The sequence below is a fragment of the Tachysurus fulvidraco genome, chromosome 11 (genome assembly GCF_022655615.1).
Source record: "Tachysurus fulvidraco isolate hzauxx_2018 chromosome 11, HZAU_PFXX_2.0, whole genome shotgun sequence".
In the NCBI taxonomy this organism is placed as follows: Eukaryota; Metazoa; Chordata; class Actinopteri; order Siluriformes; family Bagridae; genus Tachysurus; species Tachysurus fulvidraco.
The window spans coordinates 9,611,249-9,636,804 of NC_062528.1; the positions used below are offsets into that span (position 1 = coordinate 9,611,249).

General features: G+C 37.2%; 2 protein-coding genes across 6 annotated transcripts in view; both read right to left on the minus strand.

The window, feature by feature from the left end:
• Positions 1 to 7,989, minus strand: part of il15l (interleukin 15, like) — an 8,528-nt gene extending 539 nt beyond the window's left edge. Inside the window, exons 1-4 of one of the 3 annotated variants that reach the window (XR_007144445.1) lie at positions 7,274 to 7,989; positions 1,967 to 2,014; positions 1,485 to 1,632; positions 1 to 493 (exon numbers count right to left, since the gene is read on the minus strand). The exon at positions 1 to 493 is cut by the window's left edge and continues 539 nt beyond it. Coding sequence is in view for 2 of the 3 variants with exons in the window: in XM_047820999.1 (XP_047676955.1) it covers positions 389 to 493; positions 1,485 to 1,604; positions 1,967 to 2,014; positions 7,274 to 7,399 (399 nt within the window). In the remaining variant the exon portion in view is untranslated. The remainder of the gene's footprint in view (positions 494 to 1,484; positions 1,633 to 1,966; positions 2,015 to 7,273) is intronic. The other 2 variants (XM_047821000.1, XM_047820999.1) reach the window with 2 other exon arrangements.
• A 1,272-nt stretch (positions 7,990 to 9,261) lies between these two features.
• The window catches only part of plekhg2 (pleckstrin homology domain containing, family G (with RhoGef domain) member 2), a 37,132-nt gene continuing 20,837 nt past the window's right edge, over positions 9,262 to 25,556 (minus strand). For all 3 annotated transcript variants that reach the window (XM_027175219.2, XM_027175221.2, XM_027175222.2), the window contains 16 exons: positions 24,943 to 25,009; positions 23,188 to 23,234; positions 21,837 to 21,987; positions 21,441 to 21,572; positions 21,050 to 21,232; positions 20,852 to 20,944; positions 20,202 to 20,288; positions 17,441 to 17,474; positions 16,637 to 16,729; positions 16,339 to 16,437; positions 16,160 to 16,198; positions 16,000 to 16,010; positions 15,642 to 15,887; positions 13,638 to 15,120; positions 12,640 to 13,552; positions 9,262 to 12,244 (listed from right to left, as the gene is read on the minus strand). In XM_027175219.2, the coding sequence (XP_027031020.2) occupies positions 10,333 to 12,244; positions 12,640 to 13,552; positions 13,638 to 15,120; positions 15,642 to 15,887; positions 16,000 to 16,010; positions 16,160 to 16,198; positions 16,339 to 16,437; positions 16,637 to 16,729; positions 17,441 to 17,474; positions 20,202 to 20,288; positions 20,852 to 20,944; positions 21,050 to 21,232; positions 21,441 to 21,572; positions 21,837 to 21,987; positions 23,188 to 23,234; positions 24,943 to 25,009 (5,590 nt within the window). In that variant the 3' untranslated portion in view covers positions 9,262 to 10,332. The remainder of the gene's footprint in view (positions 12,245 to 12,639; positions 13,553 to 13,637; positions 15,121 to 15,641; positions 15,888 to 15,999; positions 16,011 to 16,159; positions 16,199 to 16,338; positions 16,438 to 16,636; positions 16,730 to 17,440; positions 17,475 to 20,201; positions 20,289 to 20,851; positions 20,945 to 21,049; positions 21,233 to 21,440; positions 21,573 to 21,836; positions 21,988 to 23,187; positions 23,235 to 24,942; positions 25,010 to 25,556) is intronic.

The window sequence follows — 25,556 nt, forward strand, 5'->3', positions numbered from 1 at the left end:
TCAGATTCAGTTGAGTTGGTTTGTGTATTTCATGTACTTCTGATCTTCTTGGTTTTTCAAACACAACAGTCTTTTGAATTTACCCAGAACAATGCAAACAAAAACAAAAAAACAAACAAAGAACATCCAGTGAGCTGCTATTCTTTCAGCAGAAATACCTTGTTCATCAGAGGTAAAAGGAGAATGGGTTGGTTGAATGACTGGTTGGCACTGACAGGATGAATATAATAACCACTTTTTACAAATGTGGTGAGCAGAACAGCATCTTAGCACACGCAACATTTCAATCTTTCAAGCAGAAGAGCTACTCAGGAATACTCAGGAATACATTTCTCCTGAATACCCAGCTTCTTCAAAGCATGTTAGTTCTGTGAGATCCAGATTTTGTCTAAGTGGTGCAAATAAATTGCAAAATAGTGATCAAAGTGTTGAGAAATATTTCAGCTTGTGTTTCGTTGTAGACCTCACACTTTGGGCAAGGAGGGATCTTGTTCTATAATAGAAAACAGGAACACACAAGAAAAGGTTTTTATGACAGATTAAGTAGACACAAGGTCTTGGTATTTCAGCATGATTTTTACTGTTAAGTAATATATACTGTATATACTGAATATATACCCCATACCTTAAACAAATCCATTGGCTCCCTATTAGACGCCATAATTTTTTTTAAGATTCTTCTCCTCACTATTAAAGCCCTTCATAATCTTGCTCCACCATACCTCACAGATCTTAAACAGTTCTCTGCTCCCTTCCTCTGATACTCTCCACGCTTCCTCATCTAGGCTCCTCTTAACACCCCCTGCCTGTTTAACCACCATGGACACTAGAGCACTTACAGTACAGTCATGCCGCTCCTCGTCTCTGGAATGCTCTTACATAACGCAGACTCTCTGTTTAAATATTGTTTAATTGTTGTCTACTGTTATTTTATTATGTATTACGTGTTTGGATTTGCATGGTGAACTTGAATGACTTGAAAGGCACCTATAAATAAAGTGGTGAACTGGTAATCATACAAAAATAGTAGTAAAAGTAAAAGTAAAAGTACATGCTAGCACTAAGCCAGACATGCTCAAAAAAATTTTCACAGGCAAACAGTGCAATAGTCAAACCTAGGGCTGAGTGTTCTTATCTGATCAGATAAAAAGGAAATGCTCAGATTAAATTATTGAATTGTCTGGCTGAAGAATCAACAAAAAGGCTTCTCATTATAGACTTAACCAAAATACTGTACACAGATATAAAAACAAACCTTTGTTTCCTTAATATACTACATAATCATTATAATGACTTTATAGTACAATAAAATTAATTCTATTCATTCATCCATTGTTGAAAATGAACATGAACCGCAAAGGATCAAACTCCACAAATGTTCTTCCACAACATACATCTTTTCTTCTTCAGTACAAACGAAAGCAAATTCTTATCTGTTAGGAGTTTTTTTGTTGTTTTTTTGTTGACCAAGACATCATACTCACACTAAGATTTTGTTGGAGTTTTTGGAGCCTTATGGGTAATTTGGAAGCTTCATCAGTCTCGCTAACAAGGACAATCATCTCCTTTGCAAAGCACTCCATTGTGGATCTGGAACAGTTCTGCTGGAGTGAGAAGACAACATCTTGAAGCCTGCACGGTAAACACAGGCAAAAACACCAATATATTTTATACCTATGCGTTTAAAATAAATACATAAAAAGAAATCATGTCTTTTAGAAAAATAAGAAAAATTTTTGCTTATATGCTTAGAAATGCAATTGCAACAGACAACACACGTGTAACGGGGAGAATCTGCTTTAGGTGCTGTTGAAATTGTTCCCAAGGTATTCTCAACATTTCTCAGAAATACTGACTTGTCAATTAGTGTTAAAAAAACAGCATAATAATATAAAATAATAAAAAGTCTAATCATGAGCTACAGACATTAAAATGAAGAATACTATTACATGCAAGAAACACATACCTTATAATTTTGCAGCGTTGGAGTGTATAGCCTGAAATCATTAAATTCCTGTTATGATAGAAGAATACACTGGTATCAGTATCAAAATGACTAAATTGTAGCTTTTGTTATTGTTTTTATTTTATGATTTTATTATTATTATTGTTTTTTGTAAAATGAGGTTGTTAATGTAAGATAAAGAAATGAAGTATGAATAGATTAGGTATTATATATAATGAATTAATTTATCTTCAGCTTTTACTTGTACTATCATTTTAAAGGTTAATCTGCTCCACACATGGCACCCGTGCCAGTGTGATAATAATTTATCTGTATGCATTTACTATGCTGCAATTGACATGTTGTCAGAATTTAGTTTTCACTTTCAGTTTTGGTTTCAGCACTTTTTATTTTTTAAATATATTACTCTAAGAGTGTAAGACTCCGACACCAGCGGCAGGATCCTGTGATCTGGTTGCTGAGGTCTCGGTTCGATTCCAAATAATTTTAAGCATCAAATAAAGAGGATCTTGGGCGCATGGTCAAAACAGGCAGCTGCTGAAATAACATCTACTCTGAGTAAGAGTGCAAAGGGTCTACTTGAAAATGTGCTTGTTGGATTTGTGGAAGCAAAACTTAAATTTAAGCTTACAAAATCACTGCCACATCAGGATCACATACTCCGCAGTCCACAAACATGGCCACATAGGAATACACACAGCTACGCTCACATTGAACACTCAAACACCACACAGGTATAACGTCTTTCATTCATTCACTTCACTCAGTTTACACCGTGTTTCTGTCAAGAACAAGGCTTTGTACACTGTACAGTACATGCTCCCATGGCATGACTGCTTCTTTTGTACCTCATGATTTGTACTGTGCCTCATTCGTATTGTGTTGTATACAGATCACCTGAACTGCACCTGATTAGTTAATCTGCTTTCGGGTGTGGAAAGAATATTAAAGCTTCCTCTCTTTTTTGCACTTCACTTTTCTCCACCATTAAACAGACCATTCACTATGAAGTGTGGCCGTTTCAGGAGAAATCTCATGGAGAAATCCGAGCACACCCCAGAAACTGGTAATACTATATTCCTGGTAATAGGTCAAACTAAATGTAAGCAGACAAATAAAGACAAATCTTTCAGAATGAAACTCTTATTATTTGTATAATGTGTCTATAAGAAATTGGAATTCATGAAAAATCCCCTAAATTCAGGTCCTGACTATGGGTAAATTTCCGCACTTACGGCTTTGGAGTTTTGAGCAAAAACACATCATATAATTTGCATGCAAGGGATAAAGCAAATTTGCATTGCCTCATGCAAGTTCAGTAGTGCAGGGACTAAAATTATCATCAAGAAACTTTGGTCATTTTATTAAATGGAATCGTTTAATTAAAAATTCTAAAGAAGAACAAGAGGGAACACAAACATATTTAAAACAATACTGTTATAATATAATTAATTATAATATAATAATTACTGTTTTTTTCAATATCTGATTTAAGAAATTTCTATTTTTGCCTTTGAAGTTTTGTTTTGAGTCAAAATCCTTTCTGGGCACTCTTTCAGCTGTTACAATGATTATTTATTTTGTTCCTACAGCAGTCTGTGCACCGGAATGTTTTTGGAATGACTGTTAAAATAAGATGAAGATGTTTCTCTCCAAAAAATATGTGGTTGGACTTGGGTCGTTCCTAAATTCTAAAATGGGAACTGAGGCCAACAGTGAGGAACACTGGGTATAAACAATCATTTGAGGCATTTGCTAGAAATGTTTTAGAAGTGTACTTGGGAGCATTGTCGGCTGTTAATTGGCGCAGGATTTCAGTTCACAGTGGAAAACACTTAATCTAGTTAAAACTTTTCTTAAAGTTGCACAATGTCTCCAAACATCAGTTTCACTGTGGGATCTACACTTTAATAAGCAACTTACTATTCAAACAAATGGAAAATATGGATATGACATATAAGGGTTTTGCTTAAGCCAATATTTTCTATTGCAATTATGGCCACTGTACCAGCACATAGCGTCACTCTTGTAACCTATACTCAGCAATTCTTACCAGAAGTATCGACACTCTTCTCTATTAATAAATATGACACTCTGCTCTATTAATAAATCCAGTGAAGACTGACTTGATCTCCCTTCAATTAATTTTTAACATACGTATGATGATGTATGACAGCGTTTGTCATACATCATCTCTCATAAACATCTAAAGATAAATATTGTATGCATGTATATATGCACTGTAATACCAGTCACATTAATCGTCTTGCATTGTGCACGTCACACCAAATAGACACAGTACTGTTATTGTTATACCAAGTATGTTACATTTATTAATTACAATGTATTAGGGATGCAACAATACAGTTAGCCCACGGTTCAATACATACCTCGATTTTTTAACCACGGTTTTTGGTTCGGTTCGGTGGCTTAACACATAAAAGCGTTTTTTGTTATTCTATGCTTAGGCAATAGGAACAGTAAGAGGTTAAGAAGAAACAAATAAAAACGATTTATTGCTCCTTTATTTTACTTAAAAGCAAAGAAAAGTCCACTGGTTCCTAGTGTTTTTTTTTTTTTTTTAATTAATGCTAAATTAAATTTAAATGCCTGCAAGGTCCAACCATGTGTGGTCAGAGCAAGGCTCTGTGCTTCAGCCAATTCGTACACAATACTGTTGCATGTCTTTTCATAGAGGTCGGAATTATCTCGGTGCTCGAGTGTTTTTATATGACAAAAGCCAGCATCTCCGATCACCGAACACACCCCCCCCGTTATTTTCTTGTGTCTCTTGGAACCAGTTGGGTATGTATGTTGGAAGGATTCAGCGAGGGACTTTTGTTTTTCGGAGGTCTTTATTACCTGCTCTCCTATCCTGCCTTCAGACGTTGATATTGCTGGGTGATGGCGCCACAGATGTGCAATTATATTGGAAGTGTTTCCATTTGAGTAGGCTACACGTGTAAAACAATGCTTGCAGACAGTCATTTTTTTGTTTACCATTTTTCTTCCTCTGCATTATACTCAACAGCAAAACCAAAATGTCTCCACACCACATATTTAAAAGACGCCGGCGCCTCCTTGTACTGTAGCCTAACTTCACCACCGCTCGCCATGTTAAAGTGTGGAATGATGGTTCAGTGCCCCCTAACTTTAGAGCATTTAGAGTGATTGAACATTTACTCGCAAGGAGGAGTTTCCGCATCTCAGCTCGTAGACTTACAGGCACACACAAACAGTCATTTCGGAGAGAAATAAAAAGTTATTATTTAAACGTAAGTTACATAAATTATTTAAACGTAAAACCGAAAAAAGGCAATTCACAAGTGCGTATTGAACCGTGGATGTCATACCGAACGGTTCAATATTATATTGAGAATTGTGGCATCCCTACAATGTATATACAGTATCATGTCCATTCTGCTAATTTAGATTGCATTAATGGCATGCACCCAAAGAACTGGTTTACATCATTGGCTCTGCGTGATCTCCAAGTTAGCGCCATCTCAAAACACAATATGCATATCTATGCAGTATTCTACATCATTTTGAAGTATAAATCAAGCGATTGTGTTCACAATGAAAATTCCAACAAGAACATGACGTATTTATTCAATTGAGAAAATGCAGTGTGGAATGTTGGACAGCACTATGGTGGACAAGACATTATACAAATGTCTTTAAAATTTTTCAACAGTTTAAAAATCCACTGTATTCTGCTAAAGTTAGAAGTATTGCATTGCGTGCCTTCGATTGGGAAACTATTTTAATTCTGTTCTATTTTGTTCCTTTCTCACTTTTTCCAAAAAGGACTCTCCACTTGAAACTGTTGGTATCATCAAGAACCAAGATCATCAAGAAGGCATATTTTGTCTACTGTGACTTACAAAATAAGAGGAAACTTGTAATTGGTTGTGCACCAGAACTTAAAAAAAATCAGTGCAAATTCAGTTAAAAGATCCTCTACTGCCTTACCCAGCATGCTTCATTTTTTCCATCTCAAAAAAGCAGACTCTTGATGATTATGAAAATATTGCTCATGAAAGAGAATAACTCATAAAACCTCGTAAGAAACAAAGTTGGAGTGTACTTTTAGGACTTGCACTCAAACTATTGCAATATTTGTACATGTACTCCTCTTTTTATCTTGTACTCACTGACTCAGTATTAATATATTATCATATTTCTTGGCCTATAAGTCAACATGAATGTTTAATGATTCTCTCAGTGACAGAGGAGCAATGTGGCGCATGAATGCAGAAGCCCTCAATTTTGTTACCAGTTCTGAGACACCAGAATAATGATATTAATGATAATCAATATTCATTCATAAAACATGACTGTGAAACAGGTGGCTCAGAGAGAGAAACAGACAGAGAGAGAGTGAGAGCGAGAGAGAGTGTGTGTGTGTGTGTGTGTGAGAGAGAGAGAGAGAGAGAGAGAGAGAGAGAGAGAGAGAGAGAGAGAGAGAGAGAGAGGTAATGGAAAAAATTATGATCAGAAATCTTGAGTAATTCCCTGACATTAACACACACACACAAACACACACACACACACACACACACACACACACACACACACACACACACACACACACACACACACACACTATCTGACACATTTGTTCAAAATGCTAAATTACTTAATCAATTTATGAAAACTGTCAAATATATTATTAGATACCCTGCAACAGATTGTGTGCTATTTCAAGAATAGGTTTACAATTACAATTAATAGAGTTCTAATGATATCTGCTTACTTAACTAATTGCTTGACCTTTCGACCAGCTTTTAAACGGTAATAAAATAAAGAGCAATAAATGTTTTCACTTGGTCATCATTTCACTCGTCCAACAGATGATTAAACCCAACAGATGTCAGATGCAGGCTTCGCTTAACGGAATAACAATATATTTGGATTTCTAGTTCTATTCTAATTCTAGTGCCTTGTGTAATACCTAATCTATTTATCCACGCACCCATTCATCTTTATCAGTAAGCGCTTTAGGCTTGAATAGAGTCTTGGGAAATCACAGAGAGCAATGTGACCAAATTCCCCCAGTTATATACTCTGTAAAGAACAAAATACCCCTTCAATATACAAAATACCCCTTTTTGATAGACATGAACTAGTGTAGAAGCTGAAGCAAATATCTTGGGATAAGGATCAGGAGTTATAGTGATCTGCTGTGCAAATTAGTAATTAAGTAAGCGAGCTAGTTTCTCTTTCATGTAAATAGAAAGAAGGAAATAGACACTAGAGAAAAGAAAGTTTAGAAAGATCTGACAGACGAATACGGTTCAGTACCATTTTGGGGAGCATGTGCCTGAACGCGTCCACCAAACGTAAAGTCTCTTTACTGCATTGTGCGTTACATTTAGCTTGTCTTAAAACCATGGCCCCGAAATAGAAAAGCAGTGGCGTTAACTCCATGTAAACCTGGTGCTGGTCTTCTCTTCTTAAAACCAGCTCTTCTTAAAACCAGCTTCCAGCTCCGGCTCGCCATGCGCAACGAGTGTCTCCGCATTTCCACATGTTCCTTTCGTCCCAAAAATCAGTTCCGCTCAATGGCAAATCCACAAGCGCAATCCTTCGCAACACCCAGGGAGAGAAACAAGAAAATATGGGAAGAAAAAAAAGAAAGAGACAAACCAAAAAATGGGAATGTCGTGCTTTTTTGCTGTGCAAGTGCTGGATCCACTGCGCAGTGCCGACAATAAATAACTTTCATTTGTCATCTCATAGATACAAGATCACTAAAGCCCCGCCTTTATTAAAACATGTACAACAGGCAACACAGCACACAAAAACAACACACGTATGCAAGATTAGACGTTTATATAGGATTACAACAGTGACAAGCTTTAACAAACCAGAATCAGGGCAGGGTGCATAAGTCAAAGAACATGCGTTTTAGCCTCAGTCGATATTTTTACGCAAAAACAAAACATTATTTTTTCCCTTCCCATGACAATATAAAGAAGCACAACACGGATTAACCATTCATTTTACAGTTACTGTATTGAGTCTCAACGCAATAAGACTATGATATAAAGGGAAACGCCCTCCTTGCTTAAAAACTTCATAGAACTCTCCATGCACCAGGAACATTAACAGTACATGACGATCACAATGATTTTCTTGATTTTCTGCGTTTACCTGTGCACGAGTTCTCCTCTGTTTCGCACTGTAAATAGTGCTCTCTTGAGTGACCTATTCTTTTGTTTTTACACTGTAAAAAATAAAAAGTTGACTCAACTTAAAATTTCAAGGCAACTTGCAGCACAGCTTTTTTGAGTTTACTTTGTTCACTCAACTAAAATCACAAGTCAAAGGTCTCATTTTGTTTAGCTAACTCAGTTTTATTAGTTAAATAGACTTAATACATATATGTGAACTTTTTTCTGTGATTTCAATGGACAAAGATGTTATGTTCTAGTTTGCATTTACACAGTGTTATAAAATGAAACTAAATGCATGTATAAATGCATCTATCTACATTTATATTTATTTAAATGTCTATAGACTGAAGATATTAGGATTTGAGATCAAAATATGAATAAGAGATGATAGATATAAATTTCAGCTTTGATTTCTTAATATTTACACCTAGATGTGTTTAAAAAAAAACTTAGAACATTTGGTTGCAGAACACCCAGTTTTTACAGGTGAGCAAACAAATTGGAAGGGTCAATAGACTTAAAGTAAAACACAAATATTTGGAAGGATGTCCTTTGCTTTCAGTAAATGTATCCAGCTGCTTTTTAATGCTTTTTTCTGTTCTACAGCCTGTGCTACAGCTTCTGGTGCCTCTGGTACATCAAAAAGGTTAGAGAAGAAAAACAACCGAGTAACAAAGCACCACTGTGAGAGCTGTGTTTGGGAAGCCTGAGTACATAATATCTTTAATATATCCTAATATCTGGTCATTCTCTTCTGAGCTCTCTTAACAAGGTGTTTCAGCAGGCAGATTTATTTATTTTTTTTGCACTATTCTGCATATACTGTAAAGACCAATCTTGGTGTGTTTTGTTTGGTGTGAACATCAACAGAAGCTCTCGACCTGATTCTAAATGATTTTTGACTCTGTGCTGCTGCCACATGATTGACTGATTAGATGACTGGTTGAATATAGAGGTGTACAGGTGTTCTTAATAAAGTGGATGGTATATGTGTGTTTGTGTGTGTGTGTGTGTGTGTGTGTGTGTGTGTGTGTGTGTGTGTGTGTGTGTGTGTGTGTGTATACAGTATATGAATTCTAAAATGGCAAAGTGTGAAATAAAAATGGAAGACAATTCAGAAAAAAAAAACAAATTTTTATTTATAATGAGGGAACAAATTCCTATTATAGGGTGTATTCAAATGGCTTGACAGATATCACACTGGAAATAACTATACATTATGAAATGCTGCAAATTCTTTAAACTCACATAGTCATACTTTGATAGTTATCATACTTTTGATAACTATATGCTTATCACAATACATATTATAGTATCAAATTATACAATATATAGTATAAACTATACATAGTTATAAGTACACATCATCAAATGTTGCATATTGATTAGATTATTCCTATTGCAGGATGGGCAGGCAGGATGGACTGTATTATGGTAATTCTTTTTAAAATAAATTTCATTCTGATTCTTACTAATGAGTTTCGTTTTTAGTTTTCTTATACAGAAGCAGACTAGCAACATTTTATCAAGCATAGGTAAATCATAGAGCCCAGTTTTCGATTACCACAGATATTAATAAGGTGCTTTTAATGGATGTGGCGTATTAGGTCTATAAATGAACTCAATATGATTTTGGAATGATGACCTTTCGATTAAAGCATTGTCATGTTAACCTTATTGAAAAACAAGCAACATTCTTCTACCTTCCCTTACTTACGTACATACAAATGTCTTTTCTTACTGTGAAAAACAATCATTTATATATGTCTGGACCACATAAGAAATTGTGCAAAATACAGTAAAAAGATAAGTGCCATAAAAAAAAACCCTATTTCATAAATAAGAGAATTGCCTCTTTCAGCTAAAGAAAAAAAATTGTCACAAAAGCTTTGGTTAATTTACTAAGAAATTAGAATATTTTACAATTGTATAAAAATACAAAAATTATACTGCTTAAAAAACAAACAAACATTCTGGTTGAGCAGTACTCTGAAGTTGAGTTGTATGTGAAGCACCCTTTGCCGCTAAAGAGTTAGCAATAAGCAGTAAAAACAAAGTTATAGACACCCGTAATTTGTCATCTCAGTAAAATAGACATAAATCTCTACTTGCCTCATTGGTACACATGGTAAAGTGCTTGGAAAAAAGCAGGAGACAATATAATAAGCCTCAGATGAGTTCCACTTAGAGCCTTTTGCAGTTCTGCAGTGACAGTGTGCAGCCATTTATGCTGACTTTTCTCATGCCCTGGCTCTCTGTCACTGGTGCCAAAGTTTGAGTCAGACTAACCTGGGCATTACTAAAGGATGCAATTCTCCCACTCCCAGCAATCTGTAGGTTTACAGTTGTGGCATAACTGGTTTTTAATGGTGACTTGATCCCTTGCATTAGCACATTATCCACTTGTTTACCATCATCTGTGCACTGAATATGAGTGTTCTTTTCAGGTATCGGTGTGGCTGGAGCCACATAGGCACAGATGAGGCTACTCTGGCAAGTAGCCTTCCCCAGTTCTGAGTCCTCATGTCCAGCTTCAGGACAAGATGTTGAGGGTAAAGGTTTACGCTGAGAGTTGTCCTTTGTGTTACAGTCAGATGACATTTCAGGCAGTTCTGGCCAGTTAAAGTTTGTTAGCTGCTTTCCAGCTTCATTGGTTTTCCCAGCAGTCCCCCCAATAGAAGGGTGAGGTCCTGGACTACCACACATAGAGGAACCATTACAGGAGTGTGTTTGAGGACTAGTTGGGTGTGAATTAGCATCTACTGTCCACAGTGCATTCTGAGCAAAGGACCTATGCTCATTTCTGAATGAACTTGATGGGCTTCCTGTCAAGTTCTCAAATGCCAAGCTGCTTCCTCCTGGATTTCTCTGGTTCTGAGAAAAGAACAGTGAACATGGTGATGATCCCAACACTGGTGAAGTGATTCTGGAGCCTCTTGAAGGAGAACTTGCCTCTACACTTGTTGGAGAGGAAGGTGTCAGTAGTGGATTCCTGGGCTGAGGGCTTACAATACACCATATGTTTGTAGGAATGCCAATAGGAGGTGGGGAGGTTACTCTTGGACTTGCACATGGGGACAAAAAGCAGGTTGAAGGTGTTTGAGAAAGCTCTAAAGACAATGGTGTGAAAGGACTGGCCCCACCCTGTCTGGAGGTCCGTGGATTTGGAGGCTTGGTTATTAATGGACCAGCACTACTCTGGACAAGTGGTGGCGAATAGATACGTGTGATCAGAGATGGTGAGTGAGAGGTTGTGGGGGACTGCACACGTGAGTTAGGCTCAGAGGAGAGGAATGGCCGAGCAATTCTGTTGTGGGAGATCCCTTTATGTGGATCATGAGACTGAGGAGCTCTGTAGATTTGTGATGATGGTGATGATGATGATGATGATAATGAAGATGATGCTGATGGCTTTTTATTACTACTTGTCCAGGCATTACTAAAAATACTGTTATTGTTGCTGTTATTGCTATTCAGTGTAGTATGTGAAGACTGTTCAAGTTGATCCAACTTTGTATGAGTAACAGAAGGTACTGAGTGGATATGTACTGGGGAAGCAGGGGACACTAAATTTTGGCTGTGATAAGGAGGAGGGGACTGTACAGTTGCTGGGCTAGATCGCAGACTATTAGAACAGCAAGGAGAAGGAGGACAATTTGGAATTTGGCTTCCTGTCAATTTAGTTGGTAAAATGCTAGAATCTGACTGTACATATGAGTTCTGGATGACAGATTTAGGGGAAGGAGACCTCAGTCTTAGACGCGATGTATGCGTTGAATTGGAAATTCCAGTGGGAGAGGCAGCTTGCATGCGAGCATTCCTTTTGGCCATGCTTTGTGAAATGGTCTGACTAATACAAGAAGCAGCGAGTGATTTGGCAAGGGAAGGATTTGTAGAGGAGTTTGACTGGATTATATTTGGGGAAGGTGAGCGCATCCGAAAGTTAATGCTGAAGGCAGATGGTGACTTTAAGTCAGAGAAATTTGAGGGAATGCTTGAAGAATTATCACATAATGGTTTACTGGAAGAGACCAAAGAAGCTGATGAAGGAGTGCCTTGGTCTTGTTCTCTGGACCAGGGTTGTATCTGTGAAAGTCTAAAATGAAAGCATAAATAAGATGACAATTAAGTTTAGTAAGCTCTTGAATTATAAGCAAACAAAAACCAGAGACAGATATTAATTTTTAGTAAATACTTAATTAATTAATCAATATTTCGATCAGTCAATCTAATTATCTTTGTCTCTCGATATATTTTTGAGTTTGCAGCATTTTTTGATTCCCAATGTGATGCAATGTTTTCTTTTATATCACATTTATCATCTTTTATTCTGATGCCTTGGCATAAAAAAGATAGCACTTTGTTCCAGTTTTAACCCTTTCAGGTTGTCATTTGAATTGCCCTTGCATCAGATTCATTGAAAACATTCTAATGCTGTTCAGGGTATTTATTACATTGAAGTGGAAAACAAAAACATACTCTGTGAAATACCTTTGAAAGGATAGGTTTGATGTGTTCCAGGGAGGCAAGCTGCTTCCCATCCCATTAGGCAGATTATCTATGTCAGGTTTACAGAGCGGTGATGCCTGGGGGTGGCTCAAGACTGATAAATCTTTGCATACTTGCTCTTGGCCTTCCAACTCTGGACTTACAATTCCTCTGGAACTGAGTAGAGGTGGTACATTTGTATAGCTTGTTTCAGGTGAACATTGACATTGTGGTTGTGAAAAACATGACTGATGTGATTCATTCAAGTTGAACACATCTGGTGACATTTGGGAATTTCTGTTGTATGTTGTTTCTGAGATGCCATTTTCTAAGCACAGAGCCAATTCTATTGGAAGTGATGTATCCACAATGTTTACAGGGGATACATCTTCTTTCGGAATGGAGTTCTCAGGGTAAGATATCGAAACATTACTGGAATCAGAATTTACTTCATCCATCAGCTGGGTATCACATGGTGTATCCTCTGTAGACAGTAAGGTTTCACAAGTCTTATTAATTAAACCATCATTCTTCTCTTCAACACTGTGTGCTTCTTCTTTGAGGCCTACAAATTCTTCTGATTCATTTTTCAAGATAGAATAGCAATCCATCACTGGTTTGTCCACAGCCAATAGCTGACTTTGAGATTCATCCCTCTTAAAGGTCAGAGTTTTATCTACTACCAAATTTGTGGCCAAATGTTGTTCCATTACTTCAAATGATAACTCAGTTGAAGTCGTGGAGGAGTCAAATGAAATTACTTCTGCTGCACTAGCTTCAAGACTTGCAACTTGCTCCTTTTGTCCAGTAATATCACAATAATTTTCTTGGTGGTGGGTTGTAGAGAATTGCTCTTTAACAACCACATGCCCAAATGACTCAGGTGCAGAGTGTGTAACAGACTCCATGTGAATATCTGTCAAAAAAGAAAACAAGCTCTGAATTGAAATCACAACACTTATGCATAGTTTGAGATATCATACATAAAAATAAAGTCTTACCTGAGAGGTGATTGTGTGTCTTCACTTCTGCCTGATGTAGCAGTATCTGCGACTTTAAAGGGATATTCACTTTACATGGTCCCTTTGTTAAACGTGTTCTTTTCTGATGTAATGGTACCTTCATACAGCTTGACTTGGCCATATACATTTGTGCTAGCATCTGTACCTTACTCAGAATTTTTTCTGAGTTCTCTGCTAAACACTGATCCATTGGAGCAGTTTCAAAGAATCCTAGACTTGACACCTCTGCAATGCCTTCATAAAGTGTTGTACTGCAGGTGATCGCCTTACCATGGCGAGACCACCGCTCCACTTTAATTTGGCTCGGTAGACCTTCCAAACTGCCATTAGGGTAAGACTTTTCTCTGGGCACAGCAGTGGACTGAGCTTCTTTGACAGTTTTGTGTGTTTGCTCAGGGCTCTTAGGCTCTAAGCTTTCGTTCTTGTCCTTTTCAGGTTCAGGCTGTTCATTGAATACAGGAATCCTCCTATCAGACAATTGATATTTTGCAACTTCTTTATCAGTAAATCCACCCTCATTACAAGCAGACACTTTTGGTTTCTCATGAATCCCTGAGGCTGTTCTCTCCTTCTCTTTCCAAAGATCCATACAGGGTTTAAAGTCACAGATCTTATCATCATCAGATTTTGGCTCAGTCTTACTTTGCCCTGGGCTGTTATGGCCGACTGCAGCATCGTCACCGGTGTAGTTAGGCTGACTGAAATTCTTTGCATTTTGTTCAGGTACAGTAGGTGATGCAGATGTAATTTCATTCTCGTAGGAATCGGAGCGTCCACTCTCAGAATCACATACACTGTCTTGGTGAACAAAGAAATTAAAACGTGACACAGAGTCTTTTACCAGTCCAGCAGGGATGTTAGAAAAGCTATTCCTACGTGAAATTTGTCCATCCTCAGCCACTGCCTCTGCTGCCTCATAGTAGCTGCGAATTTTTTCAATGATCTGCCTGTGACTTTGAGTCAACTTTTGTTCAACTTCCCCTATAGGCAAGAGAGGATTATCAGTCGGTTTGTGTATGGAAGAGGACTGATCGCCCAGCTCACTTGGGGTTCTAATGTTAGCTTCTTCCATTTTATTTGTTAAGGTAGATATTTTATTTTTGGCAGCAGCGTTTTCACCTTCCTGCCCAATGAGCTTCTCAGGGATTAGAACTGCCATGACTGCCTCTGATTCCAATAATTCACTTCCAGTTCCAGAGCTAAGTTTGGCCACTTCAGAGGATATATCGTCCCTAAAATCTTTTGGAGAGGTTGAGTCAGGAAGTAAATTATGTGAAAAATGCTCCATGTCATTTTCTTTATTTATTTGAATATCTTTTAGAGGTTGATTATCCTGAGGGTTATTGGAAACAATATGGAGATAATCTTCCTCTTTTATTACATTTGTTTTCTGATATTCCTTTAGGTCCTGTGACTGGGCACTGGTACACTGGGTGTCCAAGGGCTCTGTCCTGGGCTCACTCTGTGGACAGAACAATAGACTGATTAACAGCAGATTAACAATGCTTCAAGCGGACAATTACACATAATTAACAATATAAAATACACAGTTTCAGTGTATAATAAATTTCTGATTATGGGTTCATTCAACCATGTAAGTTTTTTTCATATTGATATTAACAATTTACAACATCCTAATATTGAAATTGATTTAGTTAATTAGTTTAATTAATATATATATTAATAGACCCAAATGCAGGATAGCTATAAAAAAAAAAAGGCAGGATTTAATAAATAAAAAACACAGAACAGGAACACAGACTAAACACAAAACGGCAAAAGGACAACGACAGAGGAGGCACAGTTAAATACACATGACAATCAACACATAAGGAACAGGTGTGCAGAAGTGGGCAGGAAGAGACAAGGGCGGGGCAGACACTAGACACAACATAAACAAAAGCATGTGGCGAAAGTCCGGACTGAGTCCTGACATATATAATATATCAGTGGCAATATTTAATTTTCTGTTTTATTTCTTACCACATTAGAAGACAACTCTGGCATGCCTTCTCGTGCACGACTCTCATTGATAAACTGCATGATTTCTTCAGTGATGGAGAGCGTTGGAGGTGAAGGGAGAGGTGACATGTCTTCATCTTCATCCTGACCAAGACCCATTTTATCCTGGCCTGAACCAACCTCAATGACTGATGATGCAAGAGTACTGGCACTGCCTGAGGAGGCCAAGCTCTCTACATGTGTGTAGAGCTCACCTTCACTGCCAGCCTTAGAAAACCACAAATGTAAACACATGAGAAGATCTATCAGGTCAAGCATTTATTTTGTTTTGCATATGTTATGACTTTACATTTTCTCTGCAAAATAAGCCAGTTCTCACCTTTAAAGAGGCTGTTGTCCAATCGTGCATGGTACAGAAATAAAATGAACACAGAGAAATTAGAAGCAAACTTTATTTGACTAAATATCAGAAATTGAAAAAATGTTATAGCTGTTATGTATTCATTTCCAATTACATTTATTATATAGAACTCACTCACCACTTTGTTGGAAGGCTGCTTCTATGTCTTTGGCAGGAGCTAGAAGCATAAGATGCCATTTTTAACTTAATTAACCCAAAACCCAACCCAAAAGTAATTACAAATTAATATAAAATGACCTATAAGTCACGTCACAGTACTCTGTGATGAATGTTGTTATGTTGTAATGTTAGATTCACCTGACTGTCTGCGCCCTCTGCGATAAGGCAGGTTCCCTTCCAGGAGCAAGGGAAGGCTTTTCCTGGCTTTCTCAGGGGTGTAGATAAATTCAGGGGGTTCTGAAAAATAGCATAAGTAAAGTAGCAATAAAGTATAATTAAATTCAGATTCCTAGATGTACATGAAAGCCTGTGGTTCTGAAGTAGTCTCTAAAACACCCACTGGCTGCTTTCATCTTGAAATAATTGTTAGGCTATAAATATGGATGAAACCATAAAGTAACATTTTGGGAAAAAAGTGAATTTTATATTTTCAAACCTGATTGTCTTCTTCCTCTGTGAAAGCCATGAGCATCATCTAATCTTGGGGAAGGAACAGGCTTTCGGTTTGGTTCCTGTTCAAACTGAGGTGCTGAATGTTAAGAAACAAATAGCTCATTAAGTTTTATTTACTTATTATAAATCTGCATGCATGAGATCAGCTGACATTAGGAGTTGCTGTTCTTGGCAAAGCCAAGATGTAGTTATTATATGCAGATGTAGTTATTAGCTTGAGCATGGTTGTGATTTTATATTTCTCAGTTCACAGATAAAAAAAATTTCTAAATATTTGTTAATATCTACAAAGATATTTTGTTTACTATAAACGTTGGAAAACGATTTTCATTGGCAAATTATATTTGAGTTACATAATTTTGTTATGTTAATTTTGGAAATAGTGACACCTATAGGTGAGCACATGAGTAGTGTTAATTTCTAAATTATAATGTGACCAGGTGTTGGTTTTGTATATATACAGGTAGCTAGAAATGGAGTTACACATGAAATAAGAAGTGTAACATTATAAAAATATTTGGCTGGAAATGATTCAATTTAAAAAGACTATAATCTGAACCATGTCATGGGAAAAACCTCAGTTGCATGTAGCATGTAATGTAAATTTTGTTTATTATCAGTTTTTCACGGTGTTCATATGCTGCTTATGATGTTGACTGTCCACAACCCTTAAAAGAAGACAAATGTTATGACATCAGTTGAATCGTGTTTTTTAATCAGAAGAAACTGATCAGGAGCCATTATTCTCAGTTATCAATATCTGTTTAAACATGCTCTTATTACTTACATGGACAGAAGTTATCACCAAGGACCTGTCTTGCCTGTGAAAACACAATAACCAAAAAAACCATTGAAACTGTTATTGAAACTGCTCTTTACCATGTTACACTGTTTCAATACAATGTTCAATAATCATTTATTTTTTTCTCAATTAAAGTTTCTTATTATAATACAGAATCTGGACAATTCTTGATTGTGATGAGTCAGTATGAACTAAATTAATGGATACTTCACATTGGGGGCTCTGAGATAATGTTGCTTAAGGTTTCAAAGTTATAACAGGAACTAACTTGTTTCAGTCACATTCCATGTGACTGTATGCAAATTTACTGAATGTGATGTAATGCAATACTAATAAAGGGTAGAGTCTCTCTTGGCTTTTTGTGAAGTGGATATTACAGATATTAGAAATGATCCTTTGAGATTCTGGTCCATGTTTTTCAATTCCTGTAGATTTGTTCAGGTGCACTTTCATGCTGCAAATCTTTTTTTACCACATCTCAAAAGTTTTCTAGTATTTTTTAGATCCAATACTCACTGTCATTTTCATGAAACCAGTTAGAGATTAATTTTGCTTTGGACATTATCATGCTGGAGGTAGCATTTACAAGATGGGTAAATTGTGGTAATGGAGGGATTCACATGATTTACAATAATACTCAAATTGGCTATGGCATTTACGTGATGATTAATATAAATAAGCCCAACGTCTGCCAACAAAACTTTCTCCATACCATTACACAACCTCTACCACCGTAGACTGTTGACAGAAGGCAGGTTGGGTACATGCTGTTCATACTGTTGGTGCCAAATTCTGACCTTACAATCAGTGTGCCTTTGCAGAAATTTAAATTCATTAGACCCGAATATACAGTCTTCACCTGTCCAGTTCTGGTGAGCCTGTGCCCACTGAGACTGCTGTTGTAGCTGTGGTATATACAGTATATATGTATATGTGTCACGGAGTCACCAGGCCCTTCACTCACTCACCAGCATTCACATTCCCCTGAGTACTAATCAGCACCACCTGCTCTACATTAATCAAACAACACACACCTTATTTAAGCTACTCTCAGTCACTCAGTTGTTGTCTGGTCTCGTGTGTTCTAACGTGATTTTTCCCCGCAGTCATTCAAGCTCCAGACTCCCGTTTGGTTCTCAACAATCGGCACTACTTCCTTCTCCCTCGCCTTCGGGGCAACAGGATTATCCTCCCGCCTCTACTAGCTCCAGTCTGGGATCCTGTCTCTCCTTTCACTGTGTTCTCCCCAGTGTGTGTGTGCGTGCTGCAACTTGGGTGTGCTTCGTACAGCTCAAGTACGATACATTTGTTCATGGACTTGAATAAACTTCACTTTGTTTTTGCTTACCCTAGCTCGTGTCGTGTGTATCATTACAATATGTATATTTTTAGGGGTCTATATGAATTTGGGATAAGAGATGTCCATATATACATATATTATGACTGTCCACATTAACACGTTAACACATGTGATTATACAAAATCCTTATCGCATTAAAATAATTGAAAGAAAATCCTGCAAAAAAAATTACTAAAACACAAATAGGAGTTCCATCACACAGATTTTATTGGGCATCAGGAGTTTACCACCATTATCATCTACAATGGTGCAAGTACCAGTAACTCTAGTAGGTGGAAATTTCTCTTTTAAAAGAAAATTGGATGGCACTCTGGATAAACGCAAAGTTGTGTGCATACTCTACACTGTAACAAAGAACTGGCCTAGCTTCGTAGCTCATTGAGTTTAAAATATCATTTAAAAGCAAAACATATCACAGGTTCTATTAGCAAACTGATCTACACTTGATCAACGGCGTGTGAGTAGACTAACATCAGCCGTATGCCTTTGCAGCTGGTTAAATGCCGATTAGAGAAATAAGATTCTGTGTGTTCTGTTTTAGTTTGGCAAGCAGGAAATTGAAATTGAATTGAGATTAAAACTGTTGTGATGGTTCGCGTTCCTGGATATAGCAAAAAAAAAGAATATGTTTAATTTCACTATAAGTGTGCAATGAATCACAGTTAATCACACAATTAATTTTTTTTGTCAGAATATATCTAATATAGTTTTAGATCAACCCTTTTATTATTATTTTATTTTACCACATAATTGTGCATTCTGTGACGCTCACCACAATTGTACAGAGTGGTTATCTGAGTTACTTGAATTAATCTTTCCTGTTCTCCATATAATTTTCAGTGACTGTTGTAGGTGAAAGTCCCAGAAAATCAGTAGTTATATAAATATTTACGGCATTTAGCAGACACCCTTATCCAGAGTGATTTGCAACTGAGGGTTAAGGGCCTTGCTCAGGGGCCCAGCAGTGGCAGCTTGGTGGACCTGGGGTTTGAACCCACGACCTTCCGATCAGTAGCCCAACACCTTAACCACTACCACATCCCTTACTCGCTAGCACCAACAATAATATCACATCCCAAATCAATGAGATTACATTTTTCCAGATTATGATGTGAACAATACCCAACTCTGCTGGCCTGTACTGTATCTGCATGACTGTATGTATTGCAACCTGATTGGCTTATTAGAAAATTCCATGTGTAGGTAGGTGTACAGGTTTTTCTAGTAAAGTGCTTGTGAGTAAACAGATTGTGTTGATTAAAGGACTGTTTGTAATTTGCTGTGATATAGTATGAATAAAAATGTGATTTATTCCTCACACAGAGTCTGATCACTGTTAAATAGAAACACTGGGGAACATAATCCATGTCTTGAAGAACATCTTACCTTCTGAGGGAGAGAAGCAGGATGGTTTTCTACTATTAGCCTCTTGAGATAGTGCAGCCACAATCGCTTTTCCTCCTGATTTTTAGCCTAGTATAAACAGGAAAGAGCATAATCTGCAGACTAGTATTAAACGTAAATAAAGTGGACAGCATATTAATCAGGTGCTTTTGAATATTGGGGCACCTATATAAAGCTTTTACATTTAAATCATTTTGCTAACACTTTTATCCAAACTATGTATAATTTAAAAAAAAAATGCACTTACACAGGCCTTGTGAAAAAAAAAAAAAAAAAACCTGCACAACGCTAACCCTTCCATATCAGTTTATGACTGACGTTTTGATCATTTTGATGGATAGACTGGTACTCAATCCAGCTGTGACACATAAGTGTTTAAACAGTGCTTCATCTGCTATAGCAAACCTGTACAATACACAATAGCATTAGCATTTACTGCTGCTGTACACTAACACTGTTTCAGGCATGTAGTCCTACACTGGTCCTTACAGTAGAATTAGTACAGGTACCTGGTAGAATGACACAATCATTCTGTGTGTATTAAAAGTGCTGAATTATTACATCAAATGAGAATTTAAATATGATCTGTACACACTGTATATCGTTTATGTGTCTCATCTTCCATTTCCTACCTGAACAATGTGCTGTTGTTTTGGGATAGTCTGATCTGACACCTTGAAACAGAGAGGATCCTTCATGTTCTCCACCAGGAGCAGGTTACAACACTTGACAATTGCAAAAGAGACATACACATTAATGGTCTATTCCAGATCATATTCCAGCATATAGATACATATAAAAAAAACCAATTTGTAACAATGCTGACTCACAAAAATATGTGTGCTGTAGATGAAATGCTCCATCCTCTTTTTTGCAATAAGCAGCATTTTATCAAAGAGGAAGAAAGCCCTTTCCTTTTTAACCCTCTGTACCCGGAAGGAACCTTCAAGAACCAGCTCTCCAAAGCCGTTGAGATCAGGACCAGTCCAGTTTAGTAGCAGACTCTCAATCTCCTGTCAAATTGTGGCAAATTTGTTAATTGTGTGTGTGTGTGTGTGTGTGTGTGTGTGTGTGTGTGTGTGTGTGTGTGTGTGTGTGTGTGTATGTGTGTGTGTGTGTGTGTGTATTGTGTGTATTTAAAAAAAAACAATTTTAATCTTTTAAAATCTTTTATTTCCTCATGTGTCAGTTTAAATTTGACAAAAATATTTCTGCTCGCACCTGGAGCCGTACTGCATGTTCCTGTTTCCGCTTCATGTCATTGATGTACCAGGCCACAGCTGTCATTGTGATGATGGCATCATCCACCACCTCATATCCTGAATCACTTTTGTCAAAGTGCTTGGACAGCTCCTGGCAACAGGGGGAGACATTGATCACAGTCTTGAAGCTGAAACATGCAGCTGCTTGAGCTTCAACACACTACTCTGGTTTTGGCTTCTTTTGATTATTATGTTGCGTTGATATTCTTTCTGACAGCATTTGTGAAAACTTCTTGCATTACTTTGAACTGGCAATAAAGTACAGTTTACATAATCAGTCTAAATCTTACAGATTATCAGCCAAACTCTATACTATAAAGAACACAGTTTTATGTAAAACAGTCTATACACTAACCTGCAGCAAGAGGTGGTACTTCAGGATCCTCTGCACAGGTTTTAGCAGGTATGTTTCAAGGGGCAGCGAGTGGCAAAGAGTGGCCTGCCTTTCCTGGAAGAAGCGTACCAGGCTTTCATTCTTCATGCATTCCCTGAGGACAGCCACTGAGCTGGTGTTTAGAAAGAAAGCAGGTAGACAGTCATGGTCAGTGTGGACCATTGGGAAACATAAGATAAACAGTTCTACCTGGAGGGTATTTCATGTCACTGTGTTAATGGATTCAAATGATGGCTCTGTAAAACTTCCTTCTGACAAATCATAACCTTATACAGAAACGCCCAGAGTCTCAAAATGCAGCTGCTAAAGGTGTCTGCAAACTGCATCAAGAAAAAATACTGCTGGTCCTAGAGGCATAGTGGGGTCATTTGGTTCAGTTTCACACTCACATACTAGCACACTGAAAACAGTGCAGTGGAGCCAGTATTATTGGGTTGTGTGTCTATATGAGCGAGTAAATATGACTGTGGTCATGAATCAGCTTGAGCGGAACATCTGCAGCTGAGGCATTTTAGGGGCCCATGGGAAATGAAGTAAAGAAATGGAAACACAACTTTGTGCAATTCATATGAAAACTGTCACTAGCATTGGAACATTGATGGGTAACTGTGATTTCAGTCAGGAGGGTTAAAATCTAATGCTAATCAATAGCTATCCAGCGATGGTATGTTACGTGACAAATTATTAAACAGATTACAGAGCATTTTAAAGAGTTTTAAGCCCATAATGAACCACTGGCTTCGGGTTATACTTTAACTGGACAATGTATGCTTAGTCTATTTACTTTTAGGTTCTCTTCCAAAGGCATTTGGGGGAAAGGTAATTTATATCTGTCTGGATACAAAGGTGTACACATTTTAATTCCCTTAATTAATTATGTAATGTCTGAATTCAAACTCTTAGTCAAGGTAATAAATATACAGTACATTGTTTTAATCCATTAACTACGGTACTCAGCTCCCAGAAGCCACCAGCAGGTCCAGATTTACATTCCTCTGCATCAGATTACTCATCAGTCCCATTAGTTTCATTGTTGTTACCATATAAATAACTCATAGTAATTACTAAATAATATGCTATAAGGTGCTTTTTTAAGGAGTTTTATGAGAATATTTGTTTTTAAAAGAAAGTACACATGGCATAAATGGTAGATTGTTCCATAAAATTTTAATGTGGAATAAAGCCATATTTATTTACAACAACAGCTGTCTAGTCGATATGTGGTGAGTTACTGTGTGCAGCTCAGATATATAAAAGACAAAACATTACATAACCAAATCACACTAAACACACTGTAAATAAATCTACTTACTTGGGATAGTTCATGCAGTAAATGGTGTAAATGTCAAATGCTTCACTCTAAAACAGAGGGGAAAAATATATTAATTATACAAATAATTTATACACAATCAAACCCTCTTTTATGTCAATTATACAAATAGTTGAACTTTTAAAACTACTCAGATCTCATACACACATATACAACACTGGATGTTTGAGATAGATGTATATTTGGCAGAGGAAATAAGGGACTCATTATAGAAACTTATAGGGTTTAGAAATTAGTAGAATGGAGGTAATGTTCAGCTGCAGCACTTATGATCCAGCTATGACTCAAACCCACAATCACAGAGCTGATCAAAATGCATCTACCCTCATACACTGCTATTTTTATCATCACATCATAATTACGTGATGTTCTTAACCTGCTTTGGATACTGTGTTTCACAACATGTCTGGTTTGTGCTTTATTTGGAGCCTGAGGTCCTCATCAGGAATTTCTGTTTTGGAAAAATACTGGTGTCTGATTTTTTTTACTGAGAGCCTGAGAAAAGGATAAATTGGTCCAAATAAGGTTCCTAAAAATAAACACTGCTACTGGCACGTACTTGGTATGGATTTTAAAATAAGATCCTTCTTTGTGCTGGTATCTGAGAAGCATTGAACCTACAGTGGAAATAATTCATCACTAGAGGACATATAATGCAGAAAATCCAAAAACAGGCAGGTTTTTGGGACGTGGAACGGGACCAGAGAACATGTAGGAAACCAGCACAGACTGAGGAAGAACAGGCAACAATTTGCATAGACATTAACCCAAGCTCAGGTATGAAACATGAGCTCTGGAGGCGTGCGTTGTGAGGTACCACATTGCCACTCAAGCTTCAATACTGTGCTTCACAACTGGGGACTGATGGAAAATCTGATCAGATATGGTCTTCAGGCATTAATGCATATCATAGTTGTGCTTTATTTAAAGCATGATGTCTAGCTCAGAAATCTTGGTTTTGGAAAAATATTTTTTTTCAATTTAATTAATCCAATGTACTGTCCTGAACTAAACACTAATTGATCCAAAAAGTGCTCTATTCAGCATGGAAAAAATGTGGCCTTAAATCCTGCGAGAGAGAGATTGAAACTATCAGCAAAGATCACATACGTATTTAACAGAGGCTTTTTTCTAAGACTTGCAGTGACATATTCAATGGCTCGCCAAACATAAAGATGGCATTGTCTGCGCTCCCATGCCACCCAGGTCTAGTCATTCGCCTGTCACTGTTGTGTGGAGTGTGTCAGTGAAAATGACTGCAAACCCCCTCAGCTCACACACATGCTCATGTTCAAAGGTCAGCACAGTTTGCTGATATGTTTGGGATTGATTCACAAAGCCCATCTGTCTCTCACACAAATACCTCACAGACAATATTCCACTGTTGTGCCTCTGCTATACTGCCAGACATATGCCACATTCACACAGCTGTTTTTTCTAACAAGTTTAACAAAAGCTGCGTTTGAATAAGCAATATTGCCAATCCAAGGGAAACAGAAAATATTTTAAACCTATTTATATCATATTGTGGACTCCTATTTTTTCTTTGTTGTGGGACTGGAATATATAGATATAATAGATATATATATATATATATATAGATATTTTTCTGTTGCTGTTTGAAAAACATCATCATGTGATAGGTTGCAGATTTACATGTAAATGATTTATATGATGCAGATTTACATAGAAAAGTTCATGACTTTTCTTTATTATTATTTAGAATTCTTTACTTACCCTCTCCACAAAGCATTCAGCTATAGCTGCTGCATGAGGGCTGCGCTCCAGATCTTCCAAAAGCTCACTGTTGATACAATGCAAATATTTTAGTCACATCTTGATACTGCAGCCTAAGTTCAAAACTTATAACTTATTCACGCAAATATATCTCAGAATTAAAAATAGGAATGATAACTGTTTCAAATCTATGCAGCGTCACAGCACAGAACAAGGAAACAATTTTTTTCCTAAGCTAGGAAAACCTTGGGACTGTTTTTTTGTTTAAGCAGTGTAATTCTACTTCTATGGAGACATCTGGGACTTGTGTTTCAAAAGAACGTTCCTGGCTACAGTAAACCCTGATCCCTGTCTCCATTTCCACAGTGTTCATTTGTTGCTTTTCCATCGGTTCAACCCCACTATCTCTTAAGAGCACACAGATGGAATACATCTTATTTTGGCTCAAATACCAACCCTTGTCCCATTTCCCTCAGATCCCCAAAGTAGACTATGCAGACACTGAACCCCCTTCTCTGGATTTTCCTGTTACAAGACCCCTGGACCAGAATGCTAAATAATTCTGAATATGTGCATGGCATATGTGTGCTGCCAGCTCACATTTTATTCCTTAA